General features: G+C 37.2%; 2 protein-coding genes across 2 annotated transcripts; both read right to left on the reverse strand.

The window, feature by feature from the left end:
• Window positions 1-2,593: 2,593 nt before the first annotated feature.
• Window positions 2,594-8,331, reverse strand: LOC588415 (39S ribosomal protein L47, mitochondrial). Its single transcript, XM_788101.5, has 5 exons — window positions 8,149-8,331; window positions 7,248-7,405; window positions 5,605-5,762; window positions 4,733-4,909; window positions 2,594-3,580 (listed from the first exon to the last, which is right to left on the reverse strand). The coding sequence occupies exons 1-5, from the start codon at window positions 8,301-8,303 to the stop codon at window positions 3,416-3,418; spliced, it is 813 nt and encodes a 270-aa protein (XP_793194.1). The 5' UTR covers window positions 8,304-8,331; the 3' UTR covers window positions 2,594-3,415.
• A 5,467-nt stretch (window positions 8,332-13,798) lies between these two features.
• On the reverse strand, window positions 13,799-14,560 carry LOC115924702. Its single transcript, XM_030987455.1, has one exon. The coding sequence runs from the start codon at window positions 14,558-14,560 to the stop codon at window positions 13,799-13,801; it is 762 nt and encodes a 253-aa protein (XP_030843315.1).
• Between the last annotated feature and the right edge of the window lie 6,400 nt (window positions 14,561-20,960).

The raw sequence follows: 20,960 nt of genomic DNA on the forward strand, positions 1-20,960 counted from the left end.
TATTTTGAAGCCCTGAATTGAAATTTCATTTAGACGTTTGAATAAAAATATTTACAATTGTATGCATACTTCTCTGTAATTATAATCAGGAATAATCAACTCCCCCCCCCCCCCCTTCCCTGAAAAAAAAGGTGATAAAAAAAATCATTGGGGAAAAAAAGATTAATCAATCAAATTAGATTCAGATATGGGTTCATTTAGATATGGTTTCTTTCAAATATGAGTTGTATCTCATGAACTGTCATGAATAAGTTAGTAGGCTTGGATAACATATTTGTATTCACGGTAAACATCAAATTGATTCTGAGCTAGAAGAGCGTGGGGAAGAGAGAAAATCCCCAGAAACTAAAAGTCACAAGGCTTTATCCGTCAGCTGACTATATCTTGATATACATATGTAGAGGAAAAGGACATGATTATGGATGAATAATTCTATAATTCCTTGATCTTGCCAAACTTTAATTGTAGTTTTTGGCCGTCTTCCAGAAGGGAAGATGCCTACGGTGCAATTATTTTAATTTTAGTGTTAGTTTTTTGCTTTTGATTATGTAATCATTCACCAATATCTCTTTGTTGAGTCAATTAATTCTGCCAAGTTTCTCAAAAAATATATATCTTTCAGTGAAACTAAGATTATAGATATTGCATTATATGTTTTTAGTGTACATAATACCGTACTATATTGTTTAGAGTTCATTAATGTATGCAGAGGTGCTTAATTTTCCCTCCTTGCATTTGCATGCTGATGCTGCCTTGATGTGATATATCTCCAGCTTTTTTGTTTTTGATTTTGTTTGTAATTAAAGAGACAATATTTTCTTCACCCAAATTTTCTGAGGAAAAATTACTTTCTCATAATTTCACTCCAAATTCCTGCTTCTCATTTTGTTGGATCTCAACATGTGCATGCATGGAATACTTAAAAAAAAAAATTGATAATGGCTTGATGTTACAAATGAATATAAAAACTTGACTGTAAGATGCACAAAGCCGGGCTTCCATTATTTGTGTTAGAAGTAATAAGCTTTTTAAGCCGGTTTGTCGAATCATGGAAAGGAAGTGAAAAGTTTAAGAAATTCTTTAAATTTGCCAAAGAAGAGTATGTGTGGAAGAAATGGGATTTTAGAAGGTACATGTACTACATATATGTCTTTACATTATTATTTTTTTGTTTGTTTAAATATTTCAGTTTTATCCATTTAAATATACATTGTAAGTAATTGCATGAATACAAGTATGCAACATATCAGGCATTTACATGTGACTTGTGAACTTTCTAAAAGCTTAATTTAAGCGGAGTTATACATTTTAAAAAACTGTATTGATGCAGTTGTACTTTATATGTATTACGTCCTCTTGTGTTTCTAGCACAGGTACAAGTATATGGTGCCATATATTTCTTGTGTGCAAATATTTTTTTTTCCATTGCCTAGATCATACGCAGGTTACGATTTTCTCTAATTCTTATGAGTCCTATTAAGTAATGAAGGTAGGCAAATTTGAAATTATTTGGAAATTAGAGAAATGAAAGAGAAATGATGGTACAAAACCTGCTGATAGTGATTTTCCCCCATTTGTTTCATATTGTAGTCCCATCATCCATAACTTGAACTACCGAGTACTGGGCATTTAAACTGTTTTTTACACACGTTACAATATACGCTTTTTATTTGAAAGGTAATTCACCAATTGGTATTATGCTTAGAAAATTTAAATTCAACAAAGTGTATGCAGAGTCTGTGCTTGTTGAAATTGCCATTAATTAAATTGTGCAAGTGCTATAATAATCTATGAGTTTGATATAAGAATACAGCACATTTTTATAGTATGTTTAATTTTCCCTGAATTTCCTTGTTCCTTTGTTTTTCTTGACGCTCAAATTCTAATGCACAGAGTCTTTCCCCTCTCTATGTCTGTCTCTGAATCTCTCTATGTTCCTGTCCTGTCTCCATCTATGTTCTTTCTCTCTTCCTCCCTCCCTCTTACTTCTTCTCTCCATCTCTCACTCCCTCTCTCTCTTGATCTCACTTTATCCACACTGGTGTATTCGTCCTGTTATTGTATTATTTTTTGGTATTGTACTGTATTTTCAATGATATTGTGTAACTATTATGGCTTTTGGGAGCTGGAAGATAATATATTCATCAAATAAATTTGATTTGGAATAGAAACCAACTCTACTGGCGTTTTCATTATGTAAATATTTGAACAGAGGTTTAATATTGTTCAAATTTTATGATGGAATTGACATATATAATCTCCATCTATAAAGCAATAGTGATTGCATTATCAGGGATGATTTCAATATTTGTTTCTCTCTTTACATGGTCTGAGAAAAAAGGGCACTCTGGTTCCTAATGTTATGAGCCAGAGCATATAACACTTGAGTTCCCATAGGAAATGTATTTATTCAGATGGTCATATCTCAGCCAATACTTAATATATTCAATTGGTTTTCGGCATTCAGACATTATTTTTGATGCTCTTTCGGAAAATGAAGATAAAATTGAGAAATTCTAAAAATACATTGACGTCACACTTCACCACTCTGTACACTATATACAAAGGAAAATGAAAAAGAGACAGGAACAGCTAGAATTTTAACATACACAAATGTTCACTTTTATTATTGCAATTTCTGTACAATGACAAATGTCGTACACATCAATCAATCTAATATGAATACTGTGATATTCTTGGACATTACACCCTCTCTTTAAATTATTCTTTGAAGGAATTTACATTGATACTTTTCTACAAAATTATCCCAAGTTCCTTTTTTTTAATAATGAGGGATATTCACTTGACGTTGAGACTTGTTTTTGATGATTCAAAATACATGTACATGAGAGTTTAAAACTTTGGTTGCTTGTTCCTCTTCTGCAGCCAAATGATAGGGGGGTAATTTGACCCCTGCCCCCTCCTCGTCGAAACTTGCTCTCAAAGAGCCCAGACAAAATAGGGTTAAGTCTATGGGAATGAGAGATTCCAGTAGTCAATGGGTTTAACTCAAGGCATACATCAAATAAGTATATCGAGGGTTCAGTGACACAAAGTCATAACTCCATATTTTGCCAAAATGAATATTTGATATCAAAATGTTCAGATAAATGTGGGCTTTCCAGGAAACACAAAGACTTAACTCCACCCAACACCCCATTGAAGTCAGTGGCTAATGAAACATACTTCACTCCTTAAGGCCCAAGTGGTCAGTGACACATAAACCACTTTTTCTAAAAATGGATAAAATGGAGAACGCCTTTGTGTCACTGACCCCTCGATATGTCTCATTGTAAACCCGCACCAGAGGAGGCAGAGGGTTTCATGGGGTAACAACTCCTGTCAAAAGCATGGGGCTAATTTGTCCTGAGGTCCATGACAGTAGTCCATACATCGTTCCGGCATTTAAGAATGTTCACTTGTTCTCCCAGACTTCAGAATCGGGGAATCGCTGTTTCAGTTTCAGGAGGTGACTCCTCTTTCTCCTCCTCTCCCTTCCGCCACGTTTCAGCTCCTGCTCGTAGTGTTGGGACAGGTAACGTCCGAAGAACGGATCGTACCACTTCCGCTTAGTAGCCCACTGCAGATAGAGATGTGAGAAAAGTAAGACGGATCGAGGTTGTCAATTCGCTTACAAATGATACTGTAATATGTGATCTTATACATTGACTCAATGATACATGCTATAAACACATACACACAGTTAATGTACACTGTGGTGTGTGGGTTCTTCTATACCCAACATAACGAGGCATGCTGGATTGAAACCTAACTCTGATGTTTCTCTATGTGTCTTCATTTGAGAACTAATCATACAGCTAAACAACCCCACATTATATGGTGGTAGCGGTGGGATGAAACTAGATATTTATATAGTACACATATCCACCACGTAAGGTGCTCAAGGCTCTGAAATTTTACCCTGGCTCTGCTAGGCTACCTTATCAGTGCTCACGGCATTCAAGGAATTCCTTCCTGTCGGTACCCATTTAATGACTGGGTGGAGAGTGGCAAATGTAGATTACTGTCTTCCCAAAGGACATTAGAGCCACGACGGGACTCGAGCAGCCAAGCCTGTTATTGTCAGTCCTACAACGTAATCACTAGATCACACCACCTCTAACTAATTCATTATTGGATTGTATTCAATAGTAGCCTGTCTAATTACATGTAAATACCACTTAAGATCTAATGACAGATTTCTGCTAATATTGAACTCATGATGAGCCAGTGAAACAACTGAGCAATTTTGTATTAACTGCTAAAGACTCTAAAGATCAGTTTGGTACCAATTTAAACAAATCCTCATTACTATCTACAGAAAAGGACAATTTCTTTAATTTTTTTGATTTATGAATTTGTTTTCCTTCATCAGTCAATGTCTTGCCAATTTTAATATCATATCACTTATTTCCCTATGAAATTCATTTGCATTGGGATGTATCATAATGCAAAGAGTGGGCACAAGCTGTGCGGAAAATGATTGATCTGTCAATATGCATGTACTGTATTAATTAAGACCAGAAACTTTGACAAATTCTAAATATTATGTGTTGTGTCAATTGTGATTTAAATGTTTTGTGGCATGAAACTCACAACATATCATGCACACTAAAGCTAAATCTTTTGGTTTTACAGTAGTATATATGAATCTTTCCAGTTTCTGAAATGAAAGTTGATGTACCAAACTACACAAAATAGAACTTTATCCTTGTTGGTTGCGAAAACTTACCAGTTTGTTCATGTACTTTGGCACCTTGTATTCCCTTGGCTTGACGTATCTCTTGTAGCCGAAGGGGGTGTACTGCCATTCCCCTGGGTGCTCCTCTTTGTGACCCGTCTTGAGTTCCGTCAAGGCTTCCTGTCTTTCCTTCAGAACATCCTTGAGGTTCTCCATGGAGACTGCCACCTAATGCCACCACAACAACATGAACGCAACTCAATAGGAGGTTTTAAGGAAAGCTATCCCCTTAGACCTTCACCCCAAGAAAGCTTCAGGGACTCCCTAATTTAGAAAATCCCCCCCCCACACCTTATTCATTAAAGCAGGCGGACCACTTGAGCCCTCTTTATAGCAAACAATGCCTAAGCGGTACTCGTTGGTCCCCCATGATCCCTTTTTCTTATGTTAATTGAGAGCTGATTTGATGAGATAACCACCTGTCAGTGACCATGCAGGGAGGTTTAATCCCTCCTGGCCAAACTAGTGCAGATAGGCTTTAAATAGATAGGTACATTCAGTTGTCTGAGCGTAAATGGGTAATACTATAAGAAGCTTGTAATCAGAGAGGGGTGGTTGTGTGATAGTCCAGAGGGTTAGTCATCTTGAAGGTATTCCAATACTTCTGATGATTTCTTGCGATGTACTTGCAATGCTATTATCAATATTAACTACATCTGTTCATATCAACTCTCTATAAATGTTTTGAAGCTTTACAGATTTCCTTAATATTGTATATACCTCCCATTATTAACCCACTGTCTACAGGAACCAGAACTTTGGACTCTGTAAATAGCCTATGCGGATTCGAGAATTCAGTACCGGTAGTCAGCGGGTTAAACTATGTTTGTCATTATCATGCACCCCAAGTCTTCCATGCATACCTTTTCGATTCTTTCAGGATTGGGAAGAAATTTGTCCTGCCTGTCTGCCTCAGCTTGCATGGTCAACAGCAAGTTCTTCTCTTTCAGGAGGACATACCATAGCTTGTGTAGCGTCACATAGTCCTTCAGTCTCAACTCATCTTTGCTCCATGCTCTACCTGCAATGCACGATATTATACCACAATTCATTGTCTGATCTCAATCCTGACCAGAGGGGCGTTTCACAAAACTTGTCATTTGTGACAAAATGACAGTTTTTGTATTAATACGCTACTGATATCCTGGCTTAGATTGGTTATCAGCAGGCACTTAGCCACTAGGGGGCACATTCCCCCCCCAAATTTCCAGGATCGGTTGAACTTTTTTAGACCCCTTTTTTTTAACCTCGATCGATTACATGTATGTGCCCCCCAAACATCAAACTCTGGCTACGTGCCTGGTTATCAGCAGATTTGCCACTGATTTTTGTCATTTGTCATTGAAAAAAGGCTTTGTGAAACACCCTCCTGGGCCGTGTTTCATGAAATTTGTTACCAATAACAAATGGTAAATTCTATGACAAATCTCCTCTCAGCAAATCACATGCCACTATTTCAGTAGCTTATAAAAGTTTAATTGTAACTTGTTATTGATAAGAAGCTTTATAAAACAGGGCCCGATCTCGATACTGACCAGCAGTAGGTCAAATAAAAAAGGAACCTGCCACAACATTGAAAGGTAACACTTTACAACAATAAAATTCATAAAAGCCTATTAATATTACTCTCAGTTCAAACCCATACAATAATGAGACTTAGTCGACTGATTTATTCAAAATGTCCAACTGTTTATCCTGTGAAAAGAAGAGTACCGTAAATCTCTGTGTAAAAGACGCACCTGTGTATAAGAAGCGCCCTACTTTTAGGGCCAAGATTTTGCTTTTTTGCCAACACCGAAGGCAGCAAGCCACATCAGATAGCGTCTTATTTCAGCATTCAGTAACTGTAAGGTACGTTCGGAAACCCAAGCCATTCAGGGAAGGACTTAAATATATTACGAGGCGCAGTTGAAGTACTTGTGAACTTGTCACAAATAATAGTAACAATGTTCCCTTCCAAGATCAAGTTCTCTAGAGACCGAAACCTTATTGGCCCAAATTCACAAGAGATGTTTTAATTTAACCCATGGTTTAAACCTTCATTTACATAACCCATGGTCTAGAATGAGCGCAAAATAAGCGTGACACCGTCAGTGGTCCAATATTAGACGCGTGCAAGGCAAGGTACGCTTATTTTTCGCTAATTCTTAAACCATGGGTTATGTAAATGAGAGTTTAAACCATGGGTTAAGTTAAACCTCCTTTGTGAATTTGGGCCATCGAGTTTAAGTTATCGTCTAGGATTGTACGTTTTGAGATTAATATGCAGTAACAGAACTTACAGCAGTATACATAATGCAACTGACACCTGATCTCACATGACTTTTTGAGTGTATTAGCAGTTTTTTAAGTCGGGTCTCAAGCAGTTTTCTCAAGACCTTGAGGTTAGAGACCGAGCCCTAGAGTGACCAAGATCGAAACTAAGACTTCTAGGTCAGATACCAAGACCTACAGAACTGTCTACAATAACCTAACATACTGTGTAAGTGCATTCAATCCAACTTACCAGACTTGACATTAGGTTGTCCCCAGTTCTTTGGGTCATCAAAAAACTCCTCAAGTCCTCTGGTTGTCTTGGTTGAATGGAAGGATGAAGCAAGAGGGGGCGGGGCAGCTACCCAAGGATGCTGCGGGCATCTCTTCTGAGTGGACAAGAGCTGATGGCTGAAAAGAAATTAGTTGAAAGACATCTCAAGTTATTCTGACACAAAACCTAAATGCTTTGGTGCCCAGTGCCAACCACCCTCGCTATATCGCTGCCTGCTATTAGCGAACCTAACCACTCCAGCTAAGCATAGAGAGAGTCAAAGCTAATGCGTATTGACCTCTAGCACTGCACTACGTCATTTGAATACATGAATAGTCAATACACTCACAACACACAAATGCACACAATCATGCCGATGCGGCTGATTGAAAAGTTTGACAGTAGACCCACAGTCAGTTTGAATTTTTAAATTATTCTTCCTAACATCGGAAAGTTGAAAAAATTGTATTTTACTGCTAATGTGAAGTGTCATCAATCGTCACTAAACTAAAGTACCGATTTTGAAATGAAATGTTGATAATCAATAGCGCAGCTTTTAATACACAGCCAGGATAGTAATTGAAGATATGTGTGAACCTAACCAAGTCCAAGTTTGGGTAAAATAAAACTTGCCAAACTCTGCCGAACCAGAATATTGCGCCAGAGTTACAGCACTACAGCCCCCCTCCCCCAAATTGCTTTTATATATGTATTTTGTATCTGTTGATTTCTTGAGGAGAAATAAATGAAACTGAAAACTGAACCTGAGAATTTCTTCAACTTCAAAACAACTTACACTGCACGCGCAAACTACTTACTTGAAAGTAATAGAGTGGGACTGAAATGTTGTTCATGAATTAAAGTTATCAATTTTACTCACCATGCTGATGAACCCAATAGTGAACACTTAACGTCCTGAGAAATAGTTTTGGATTGCTGGTTATTTAGTGGTATGCGCAATTCAATGCCCCGTAGGGAGTTTGAAATATTTACAAGACTGGTCACGATGCGATTTTTCAGCCTGTAGGCCGCCATTTTGATAATGTGAACTACTAATATTGTAGCGACAGAGGGCGCAAAGCCTATTTAGCTTACCGTATAATGTTGTGAAGTATATTACCGTCACTTTTTCCTTGGAATTGTAGCACAATTTTGTACACTCGATTGAATGTGTACTAGGCCTATATTAGTTTGGATACTTATGGAAAATATTTTTAAAATATGTATGTGTTTATAATGTATGAGACAATGTTTACTACATGTATGTTTATACTGTAAGAACAATTGTGTTCCTATTCATCATTTTGTATTATGAAAATCTGAATAAAGGCAAAAAAGCTTTAAAAGAAAATACCGTAAAGTGTATCATTTTTATTTCTAGAAAACAAGGAACTCTGCCATCTATTATGCTGAAAGATTAGGCCTTAAATAAAAACATGTTGTATTGCCCTTTGGGTGGCATTACATGGGATTTTTTTTTTAAAACTTTTTTTTGTCGCCCTATCTTTGGGCCGATATTTTTCAGTTTTGAATGTTGTTTTTTTTCTTTTCCCCCCCGCCCTCTTTTAGCTGATATTTCTCAGTTTGTAATGCGTCATCATTCCATTCATATCTTTTTCACCTCATAATAATCCATGGTTTGCAGTGTTGTGTTGATCGAGATGTAATTTACGCTAGTAGGATTTTGAAACTAGGGCAGAAGACGAGTGAGAACTTTTTGGGAATGATTTGATTTTATGCATTTATATCCCATTTATCCCAACAAACAAAATACATATTTTTTTATTCATTAATGAAAACTAAAAAACGGTTAAAAAAAAAATGCCGACCTTAGATTTTCAGATTTTTGGATCGGTCGCACAGGGCAATACAATAAATTTTATTTTTAGGCCTTACAGAGACGAGGAATACAAAATGGCCTTCAAAAAGGGAAAACTGGGGATGCACTTACAGAAATGGAAACAAATCAATGCATTTTTGCTTTATGGATGTGTTTTTTAAAATGTTATTTCTCTCTCTTGTACAGGTGGACAAACCGGAACAGGTTGCATGCAGTGTGTGTGTGTGTGTAAGTGTGAAGGGGGGGGGGGTGGGGTGTGAGGTGGGTGGGCTAGAGGGGGGGGGGGTGGGGGCCATGATGTCATGAGTTTGTGTGGTGCGAGTTGAGGGTGTGTGAGTGTGTAATTGGGTGGGACTATGTAAAATTCATACCTTCCTCTATGGTTATTTTGATTATGAACTGACATGTTAAAGAAAAAATGTAATAAACATGTATAATCTGAGATTTTTCTAAGTATGTTCATTGTCCATTGATTGATGTAATTCATGAAGTGTTTTGTATCGAAGCTAGATCTTGGTTTGTTTTACTTACTGTAATAATTCTTTTGTAATGTGAATTCTATGAGGAAGGAAATGTTCGGAACAGGTTGCATACAGTATGTGTGTTAGTGTTTGAAAGGGGGTGTGGTATGGGTGGGCTAGAGAGAGTGGGGGGGGGGGGGGTGTCATGAGTTTGTTGGTGTGAGAGTGTGTGATAAGGTGGGACTATGTAACTTCAAACCTTCCTCTATGTTATTTTGATTATAAACTATTATGCAAGAAAAAAATGTAGAATTATGTAGATTCTCAGATTTTTTCTATGTTGTTCATTGATTGAAAGTAATTCGTGAAGTGTCTTGTATCAAAGATCTTGTTTTATATTACTTATTGTGATAATATCTTGTTAATAACATGTAAATTTCTTCTCATCTGAATTTATGAGGAAGGAAATAAAATATAATTTGAAACAAAAATACCATATGCATTTAAAATATATATATATATATATATATATATACATATATATATATATATATATATATATATATATATATATTTGTTCTATAATGTCAGTAGGCCCACCAACAAGGGTTTTCAAGGAAGTTGAGAAAATATGCTTTAAATTTATATGGAATGACCATAAGATAAAAAGAAAGATTCTTTATTTGAACTACGATTACTGGGGGATTGAAAACTGTTTAATTTCATATACATGATTTATGCACAGCGTGCAGTGTGGATGAAAAGACTTCTTTGTGGCAATCATATGACACGAAATGGAAACAATTTTTCGAATATTCAGAACGGTATGGGAGGAAGATTAATTTTTCTTTAGAATTATAACTCCAAAATAATCAATATCAAGGCACTGAATATTTACTTGGACTTTTTGAATATCTGGAATTAAAGAGAAGGAATATATTGTCAAAGACACACATAATGAAAATCAAATTATCTTTAACAATAGTTTTATTAAAGGTAGGATAGTACGCAAATATTAATCGACTACGAGGGTATTGGTGCAAACTATCATCACCGAGGCGATGATAGTTTGTATCCATTGCCCGAGTAAAGGAGGTTAATATGTTTTATATCCCACATCGGCAATAAGGTCTATTTAAAGTGAGTTTTACATAATAATAAGAACTGATTCTGCAGACAGTTTAGCTTCAGATAGATTTTACAAAGCGCAACATGCATACATGATTGTAATACAGTCGATGCGCGCTCATACTTTGACATTTCGCGTAACCTACTTTGCTATGCGTATTCAATGGGCAAGGGTGGGCAAGTGGGGTAGCAGCAAAAAATTACTTTACAATAAGTACTATCTTAGGTAGATAGTACTTGTCTATACCTTTTTCGTGCTCTGTACAATCGCAATGCAAACAACTATACATGAGGTATATAATTCTTTGTAATGCACATTTTTTGCATGTAAATTTTTTTCAGGTTAAACATTATTTTGATTGACGCAGGAGGTAATATGAGATTATGGTACTATTCAGGAAAAGTCGTAATGTAGACTATTTGTTTTGGGAAAATTTTACCCCTTAAAACTTCCCTCAAATCGACATTATAATTTATTTAAGGTCTTGAAAATGGCTTTTAATGGGAAACTGAATAACGACCATTAGTTGTCGAATCGACTGCTTGGAAATGGCCAATTTACTATGAACTTGATATGAATTGACTGTGAACGGGGTACAGACGACATGGATGTATTGAGGACTGTTTATGAACGAACTAGGATCGCCTATTAGGGACTTTTAGATTTGCACGTCGACAGCTTTGACTGCAACGTGTGACGTCATTTTAAGGCACTGCGCATGCGTTACGTCGTCTCAGTCGGCGATCGAGAATGCGTCAACCTTGATTTTCCTAAATCTAGTACATACATACATACACATTGGTATTATATAGCGACTTTACATGCTCAAGGTACTAGTATGCCGCGTGCGCATAAAATATACAGTTCCTGAGATAGACAAAGGAACATCCCTTCCCTGCTATTATGTAAAAATGTGTAGAACAGGTGTCACATGCATATTCACCTGTTCTACACATTTTTACATAATAGCAATGAAGGGATGTTCTTTTGTTGAGGGTAGAATGAGGAACTGTATATTTTGTCCTCTTTCTTTGTCTGTGATGTTCATAGTGTTACTTCCTGCATGCATGTATATCGTCGAGTGCAATCTAAAGATTTCTAATTATAGTCAACATGGGCAGTTATACGTTGACGCGCATGATCAGTCGGCGTTCGTCGTGTTCTCGTCCACTCAATCTAAAAGTCCCTAATATAGACATAATTTGCACATTCTAACTCGAACACAACCCGTTTTACGATTTTCTAGGATGGTTCCAGAACGTAGTAAGAACTAGTTTGGTGTGGTGGGGGCTTAATTTAGACAGGTGCGTGTGAACGTACGTTTACCGGCCTTCATTCCTAAGAGGGAAAAAGATGGACGGGATACTATACATCAAATATTTTTATTAATTAAATTTTATTTTCCATAAAGTTGGCCTAAATTCCAACTAATGAATAATTATAATAAATATGTTCTGTGGGCTTATGTTTCTCTTTCTTTGACAAAATGTTCTGTCTCCCTCGCCGTTCCCCCCCCCCCCCCTCCCTCGCTCTCTCCGTATGGAAACGTTGTACCATCCGCTCAATATATGACTTGCGTGCATAAAACAAATAAGCATTTTTGCATGAAAAAGTGAAGTTTTCTCAAAAGTGCGTTTCTTTTCCGCATTGGGGTGCATGGGAGTCGCTTGGATAACGTTTAAAAAAGTATGATATGAAAAAATAATATGCAATTTCTCTGTATATTTGTCGGAATATATATATATATATATATATGAATATGCTAATCATATCGCTCCGTTTAGTCTCATTTCACAACGCCCCCTATCGCCAGAGTCAGCAGCCATACATGTTAGCCTATGGAATTGTACAACAAAAATCTTTTAAAAAAATTTTTTTGTTTAAACGAAAAGCACATCCACCCCAACGTACGTTATCACTAGCTCTTTCATTGGAACCCTCATGTCCCATTGACTTTTGAAAGTTCGCCCACCGTAATTTGATCAAAATAGGTTGCAAGCTCGTCATTGCCTATATATACACACATGTGAAACAAGTCGAACTTTGGACTCAGTTTGCCAAGCGATTTTAATATTATAGGTCAAGCACACGAAGGATAAGAAGCACGAATTATCATAGATCACTTCTGCTTGGTTCATTATGTCCATTTCATCCAACCCACCACCGTCATTTTTTCATTTAGTAAAAGCAACCATTTTTCCGAGGTAAGCAAAAACATGGATATTCATGACACACCATGGACTATTCGGTTATTAACAGAGGGTCATCGAGTCAAACTTCCCTAATTGCCACCAAGTATTTCATATCATTATATAGTTTGGTATGTTTCTTTTACTCACTCATGAATTATTAAATATCAATGACGGTTTAAAGATATGTAAAATAAATTTTAGTCGATATTTATTGACAAAGTAATTTATATTTTCTTCCTCCACTTACGTTCCGTCAGAAAGTTAATTTATATTCTATATCTACCTTAATACAAAATAAATGACAAGTATGAAACAGGATATTGGTGAACAGATTGGTACGGAGCAGTACTGGCTCTTGACTCTTCTTTATTTTTGTTTACACTTCTTCTTTTTACAAATTCTTCTTTCAATTTGATGGATAATAACACGACGTGTAATATAGACAGTAAACATGAGACACGTTTAAATATGTAGAACCAGGTAGGCTGTATTTAGGCGCCTACGGAAAGCATTACATGCGCACGAAATATATACATCAATTTTGTTAGGTGGAAGCTAATCGTGCGATTTATCTATATTTATTTATTTATTTATTTAGTTTTAAGGATAAACCTAGCGAAAATGGAAAACAAGGCGTCCAGTGCCTAGCTAGTGTTGGACACTAGTTTACGGAGGCCACGAACAACCCCCAATGTATTTGTTATTTTTTGGAGGAAACGTGGTTGCGACCAAGGGAACTGAACGAGGGCGCACTCCCTGTTCCTTGTTTATGAAAAAACCGTGCACCTACAATTATTTTTGGATAAGAGTTTTGTAGGTGTCATGTAAACATACGTGTAAAATAGCGAAATTGTTGGCAGTATACTACGAATATACGAGCTAGATAGTCAAATACGAACGATAGTGATTCAAATTCCGAGGCTCTGTGAAGGTATGAGGTCAGACTTGGCGTCGGGTTGTAAATAAGCGTTCCTGGCCTTTGTCGACTTCCATCGTCCGTGCCTCGAAATCAGAAAAGGTGAGACATTGGCGTTTAAGGCTGCAGTTGCCCCTCCTGACCTCATGCTGTGGAGACCGTAAGCTGAGATGTCAGTTACAAACGGCTTGATGGCGTCTAGCACTATTTCACGGGTACGGGTATAACTGAGAGGGTGAACGGTAGGAGTTAAACCTTTGGTAGATGAGCATAGTCTACGAAGGACAGGTAGAAGCGAGCCCGGAGGATCTCGGAGGGCTGCAAGATATCTCTCAGCTACACGAACTGGACATGATTGCTTGAATGATCTAGCGATAACGACATCAGACCCCTGTCTAAATTGGTCTGTTTTTGAGCTCGCGAGATGAATGACGAGACGATCAGATGTGAATGTGAGGTCGTTATTGGAAATATTTTTCAGATCATCAAATCTCAAGAAACCAGCATAAGAAATGAAGCACGCAAACAAAACCCGTAGATCTGCTAGAGAAGCATGGTCATGCCCGTATTTCTCGTAGATCTTCATCAGAATATCCGGGGTGATCGGATGCTTTCTTAGTGTCGGTGAAGATGTGGCGCGTTTGAAACCTTGCAGGGCGAGCTTGACCATTGGGTTATCGGTAGGAGAATGCAGACCTGCTAAGTTGTGGACCCACTTTATAGCTGCTGTCGCAGAGTCGGCAAGCGACTTCATGCCGGTTGTAGCCAAATGTGATATGTACAGAGATAAATGGAAGGATTGCACCGGGAAAACCGACACGCCTTTTTTAGACGTGGCCCAATCCTCCCATCTTTTCCAAGAATGAAGGTATTGCTTGGTGGTTGAAGATGCCTTGGCAGTCATCAGGAGTGAAGGAAGATCATATAGTGCCAAGGCTTGTAATGATGGATCCTGGAGTGGCGAGGACAGCTTGCTCCATTCTTCTGCCAAATGGAAGATATAAAAAAGAAACCAAACAGCAAAACCGACAAAAAATAGCGTGGTCGCATAAAAGGGCGACAACTTTTGACGATCATGATCATGACACAAATAATGATCGGTGTAAATAAATGCTATGCATTTGCTTCTTTAATATGATATATGTAATAGTTTTAAAAGGGAAGTTATTTTGGGATGGGAGGGTAACAGAGCTCTGACTGCATAACCGAGAATGAGCGTGTAAGCTCGAATCTCGAATAACGAGAATGCATATAACAAAAGATTACATAATGCAGCTGTTCGCGAAGGTATGCGTTCGATAACGAACATAAATTCCACTTAGCAAAGCAATCTCACATACAAAATTACTATCAAGTGTCGTCTGCTACGCCGGTTGTCGCCTGCTTCGTTGGCACATATTTATCGTTTGGACTGTACCAGGGAGATTTGTATTTTCCTGCGGTACAATTAACGTATAGCAGGAAAATGTTGTATAGGCGGATCCTTTTAATGATTACGTAATGGAAGTGGCGAGGCGGTATGGTTTGAATAACTTAGGCAGGTGAAAGTTATTGGATTGAGAAGGAAAGGAATGTTCAGAAAGGCATAATAAGAGAGGGAAATAGTGGGCGAGGTAGCCATTCTAGCTTTGCACCTACATCAGTACGAGAATACACCCGACGGCGCGGTGGCCTGTACTTATAGCGCGCGAACACATCACACCCAATGGCATATACACCCTGTACCCTGCAACACAGTGCAACATTCTAAAAAAAATGAAAATTTATCAACAACATAGACCTCTTGAATCATCTGAGAAGTAACTTACCCTATTCTGATGACTTCAGTGGATGTCAAGATAACAATGTCTGCGTTTCCATCCAAAAATAAAACTAGTTTGCAATTAGAAATAGTCCATTTCTCGATAATTTCACAAAATATATTTGCCGCCGCACTCAATATGACGTCATTGACAGCTGATTGGCTAGTTTGGTACTGACATCGAACGAGCTATATGTTTCTGCTGCAGTGATCCAGCAAGCGAAAATGAGACAATCGGAGCAATCTTCTGATATTAAACTTGTTTTGATTGATTGTACATTTTTTTTGGAATAAAGGAAACGTAAACGCTTGACCAATGAACTTCAGCGTCTGAAGTCCCGGATGCGACTTTGCGTTTTACACCCTGGCCTGGACATTTTCCCGGTAAATAGCAATGAAACTGCTTGAATGAGTCTAGTCTACGCTCCTCGATCGGGCGCGCCAGTTCCAAATCGAATCGTACATGCACAGACGTACGTCGATGCAGCATTTATACACACCGTACGCAGCTGCAATACTGAAGATTAAGGGAGAAGATATAGGATTTCAAGTTCAGAACAACAAGTTAAGAAGCTTGCTGCACGATGGAATTCATCGAGGATGATGACGGAGTGGCAATGCAGACGCCTTTGCGGGTATGAATACTGTAAATCCAGTTTTGAATTGTAGTTATATGAGTACGATTAACTGTAACTGTTAGGCATCCATAGTTAGCAAAACTAAGAGTAAGACTAAGTGAGTCGCTGCACAGTGTCAGTTCGTTATCTCCAAAGTAAAGTGCGGTGCACGCCTCTGCGCCCATGAATCCGCCTATGTTCAGATCTCTTTTTATCTACATGTGCATGTATTTTCAAATAAAAATTTCTTATAGTCATTTCTTGCATCTAAATCTTAACACACTGTCAAATTATCTGTTCAAATTTCTACTATTGTTTGCTTTCACTTTTACTACATATTTCTTCTTTATATAACTATTTATGCATACACATACTCCTGTATCTTTTGTATTACTTCTCTGACATTGAAGGATTAGATTACCTTCACGAAAAAAAAAAAGTATATGAATGTAAAGCAGTAAATAAAGTGCAAATGAATTCATGTAAAACTGGTGTATAATTTCCTTTATATGTTATGTGTCTGTACATTACACTAGACAAAGTGATGAATGGAAAAAGAGAGAAAGAGAGGTCTTATAAACAAATATCATGAATTTAAAATGAGAAAGAGAGAAAGGGAGAGAGAGACAGAGGTCTTAGAAACAAATATGAATTCAAGAAGTGAGAAAGAGAGGGGGTCTTAGAAACAAATATCATGAATTGAGAGCTAGAGAGAGAGAGGTCTTAGAAACAAATATCAAGAAATGAGAAAGAGAGGGGGGGGGGGGTCTTAGAAACAAATATGAAGAGAGAGAGAGAGGCCTTAGAAACAAATATGAAGAGGGGGTTAATGAGAGAGAAAGAAAGAGGGGTCTGAGAAATACATACGAGAGAGAGAGTGGGTCGAGAGAGAGAGGTCTTAGAAAACAAATATGAATAGAGATGGGGGGGGGGGGGCGGGGGAGAAATGGGTCTTAGAAAACAAATATGAAGAGAGATGAGGGGGGGGGGGAGGTCTTAGAAAACAAATATGAAGGGAGAGGGGTCAAGAGAATTAGAGAAATTAGGTCTTAGAAACAAATGACATGAATTTAAAAAATGAAAGACGTACGTGATCCCACAATAATAGAAAATGGTACGAGTGCAATATTTAAATCACAGTTTATGTATTACATTACCATTACACATATTATGTCGAGTGTAGTCTGTGTATGTGTCGATATGTGTACACGTGTGTTAGGGGGGGGGGGGGGGGGTCCGAATCAGCAAATGGTTTGAAAGTAGGCTACACGTCAAAAATTGAAACCCTGAAGGCGGCGGAATTAAACCACAAAAACCATAATATTATTTGGTTTCTCTCTTTCCTTACTTTGATTAATTCCTTCTCTAATTTCTCTCTTTCTTTCAAGTTAGTTTTTGTTTTCTCTCTCTGCTTATGACATTCTTTGTTTCCTCTCTGTTCTTTAATTATTTATTGTTTTTCTCTATTTCCTTCTGTTGTAATTCGTTGTTTTTCTCTCACTCGTACGTCTCGATACAAAGTACATGTACCGCGTGCGAATTTTTTTTCCGTACTCGAGAGAGCAAAAATCCCATGTGCGCATGCGCGTGGACTTATGATTTCTCTGCTACTTCCCATACGAAATGTACATGTATTCGCATGTACTGTGCACGATTCGCGTTCTACGAGTAAACGATGGCATAGTAGTCTTCAAACACAGACTCTGATTTGCCAGTTTGACAAATCAATATGCGTATGTGTCGCGATGTGCTTATTCAAGTCTGTGTAGTTGTATGATTCAGACCCAGTAGTGCATATGGAAATACATTGCAACTTGTATAGAATGGTATAGTAGTCTGCAAGCACAGACGCTAATCTGACAGTTTGACAACATACTAGTAGTGTGCTGAGAAGTACTTTATTCAAGTCGCCAACTTGTATAGAATGGTATAGTAGTCTGCAAGCACAGACGCTAATCTGACAGTTTGACAACATACTAGTAGTGTCATAAACTACTCAGACTTGAATAACACTATTTTGTCAAACTGTCAGATTAGCGTCTGTGCTTGCAGACTACTATGCCACTCTGCAAGTTGAGATGCCTTTCCAATACACGCACCAGTAGGGTCTGAATCATAAAACTACACATATTTGAATATAAAGCACTACTCAAGACACTATGTTGTCAAACTGTCCGATTAGCGTCTGTGCTTGCAGACTACTATACCATGCTATTCAATTTGGGATGCATTTCTGTAAGCACTAAAATGTCTGAATCATACAACTACTCAGACTTGAATACTAGTACTATTGCTACGCACGATATATGCGTAATTGTTTTGTCAAACTGGCAAATCAGAGTCTGTGTTTGAAGACTACTATGCCATCGTTTACTCGTAGAACGCGAATCGTGCACAGTAGATGCGAATACATACATTTCGTATGGGAAGTAGCAGAGAAATCACAAGTCCACGCGCATGCGCACATGGGGTATTTGCCCTCTCGAGTACGGAAAAAAAATTCGCGTACCGCGTACCGCGACACTGGACATATAGGACGTACGTTGAGCATTGCAGAAGAGCTACGTGCGCGCGCAATATCTTGTCATGGATAGACTTTTCCCAGTCGGTTCCTTGAAATTTATTGGGAAAAGGTCCAGGCCAGGGTGTAAAACGCAAAGTCGCGTCCCGGATGCACGCGCAAAATAATAAACAGGTTCTGATGACGTCATCATCGCTAAATCGGCGTCTTTTATGGTAAAATGCGACACATTCACAATGTATTTACATCTTTTTTGATTATTAGTAAGATATACAATTATTTTGTTTGATACCACTGAAGTTTCGGGTTTTATTTAATGAGTAATTTTAAAACAACAGCCATTTTACTGTTTCAATTTACTGGATCGTACCATTAAAGTCACAGGTTAGAAAGATCCATTTTCGACAGCGCCAAATTTAATTTATGTACCGACATTCTGCCGAGTAAGGATATTTGGTATATGAATCGGTTGGGGAACAACACCACAATAAAGGAAAGTGACACACCAATGCCAATCGGGATCAGGAGTGACTCGGGAATGGCCGGATCAACAATTTTTCTCTCTTTCTTGTCACTTTATGTGACCCGCTATCTAACTCACCTTTTTTAATTCAAATCTCTCTCCCTCTCTCTCTCTCTCTTTCTCTCTCTCTCTCTCTCTCTCACACACACACACGTACGCACGCAAACACACACAAATCATCTCTGAAAATCCCTTGTTCAAATTGTACAGCAAAATGTTATTCTTTGGTTTATTGATCTTATACGAGTTAAAAAAAGAAATGAATTATTAAATCAAAAGCTAGAAGAAAGTCATCTCCCTGATAAAGTATTTAAAATAAAACCCATGTGGCCAATAACGGTTAATAAGGTTGACTAGAGCACAGTAATCACATGATCAGAGGATATAATGATGATGAAATATTTTTTGTTCATGTAATATATATAATATAACTAAATGAATTTAATCCCCAAACCTACAAATGATGCCGATTTTAATTATTATGGTATTAACAAAAGTTATTTGCGCACGCCCTGCACACAGTCGTTGATTTTCAGTTATATTTGCAACTCACACGAGACGCTATAAAATTGCCTAAAATATAATCATACACAAAATTATACATATATACAATGCATCCGCGCACGCAACGCACATACTCATACACGCACACATTTACAAACATACTGCAAAATTATAAAATTATAATTATAATCAAAATACAAAAATGTATTTCTTATACTTATCAATAATAGTTTTGCAAATGATAATTCAAACAATTATCACGACGTGAACACATAATATAAATCCTATTTACATGATACATCACCTAATAACATGAATTTTACACAAATTATTTCTGGAATACATGACAACTACCCCAAGCGTTTAAAAAATCTTTAGACACAGTTTCCTTTAAAAACATCCATGTTCTACGGGGAAATGAGATGTCCCCAACCTTAAGTCTAAAATGAAAATGCTTGAGATTTACATGCGTTTTTATGAAAACAAGTCCTTTTTTCCATCATAACAAATTCAATTTGAAATCAAGTCATTTAATTTAAAAACCAAAATGCTTTGAGACTCTGTCATCCATTATATTTAATACCTTGATTTTAACGCTTTACCATTATATTATTACGTACAATTATTAAACCTTCTAAAGTTTAGTTCTTAGACTTAACCAATCCAGAAATATCTACTTCACAATGTATAGAGGCTGAAGAAGAGGTTCTGTACTGATATGTAGCGAATGCTTAAAGGTCTCCTATTAATTGTTTTTATTTTTTACAAAGTTTGGTCATTTTGCGTCAATCGAATTATTTTTTATGATAAGCTGTCAGCATTTTTTCAATTTAGCATTTTCTACCTAAAAACCTTCTATAATGCGTTTTTAGATGTCAATAATAATGTAGAGAGCGCTTGAAATTGTTACAAGGATATTATTTCACAATATACATCTTTTAATTCCAAAAGCATCAAAATAAATAAAACTTTGAACATGAATATTTATTGAGACAAGTTTTGACCATTAGTAATATGAGGGGTCGATTAGGCATTCAATTCCAAACCTGCGTAAACAAATTGTTGACCGAATGGCAATACAAGCACTTTTTGTTCACACAATATTATTGTTTGTGGCAGTCCGCTAAACCAGCCATAATCAGCCCGTGTTACAATATGACCCAGGTTTCTAAAAATATAGAGGCCCTG

This window comes from Strongylocentrotus purpuratus, unplaced genomic scaffold (assembly GCF_000002235.5).
Source record: "Strongylocentrotus purpuratus isolate Spur 01 unplaced genomic scaffold, Spur_5.0 spur5_scaffold_16, whole genome shotgun sequence".
Taxonomy (NCBI): domain Eukaryota; kingdom Metazoa; phylum Echinodermata; class Echinoidea; order Camarodonta; family Strongylocentrotidae; genus Strongylocentrotus; species Strongylocentrotus purpuratus.

What these genes read in the sequence shown, in the direction of transcription:
- LOC588415 (XM_788101.5), bottom strand. Translation starts at nt 8,303, where the DNA reads ATGGCGGCCTACAGGCTGAAAAATCGCATCGTGACCAGTCTTGTAAAT. An exon ending in CTATTGGGTTCATCAGCATG is followed by an intron (nt 7,406 to 8,148) that starts GTGAGTAAAATT and finishes ATTTCTTTTCAG; the next exon opens with CCATCAGCTCTTGTCCACTC. An exon ending in ACAACCTAATGTCAAGTCTG is followed by an intron (nt 5,763 to 7,247) that starts GTAAGTTGGATT and finishes CGTGCATTGCAG; the next exon opens with GTAGAGCATGGAGCAAAGAT.
- LOC115924702 (XM_030987455.1), bottom strand. Translation starts at nt 14,560, where the DNA reads ATGAAGTCGCTTGCCGACTCTGCGACAGCAGCTATAAAGTGGGTCCAC.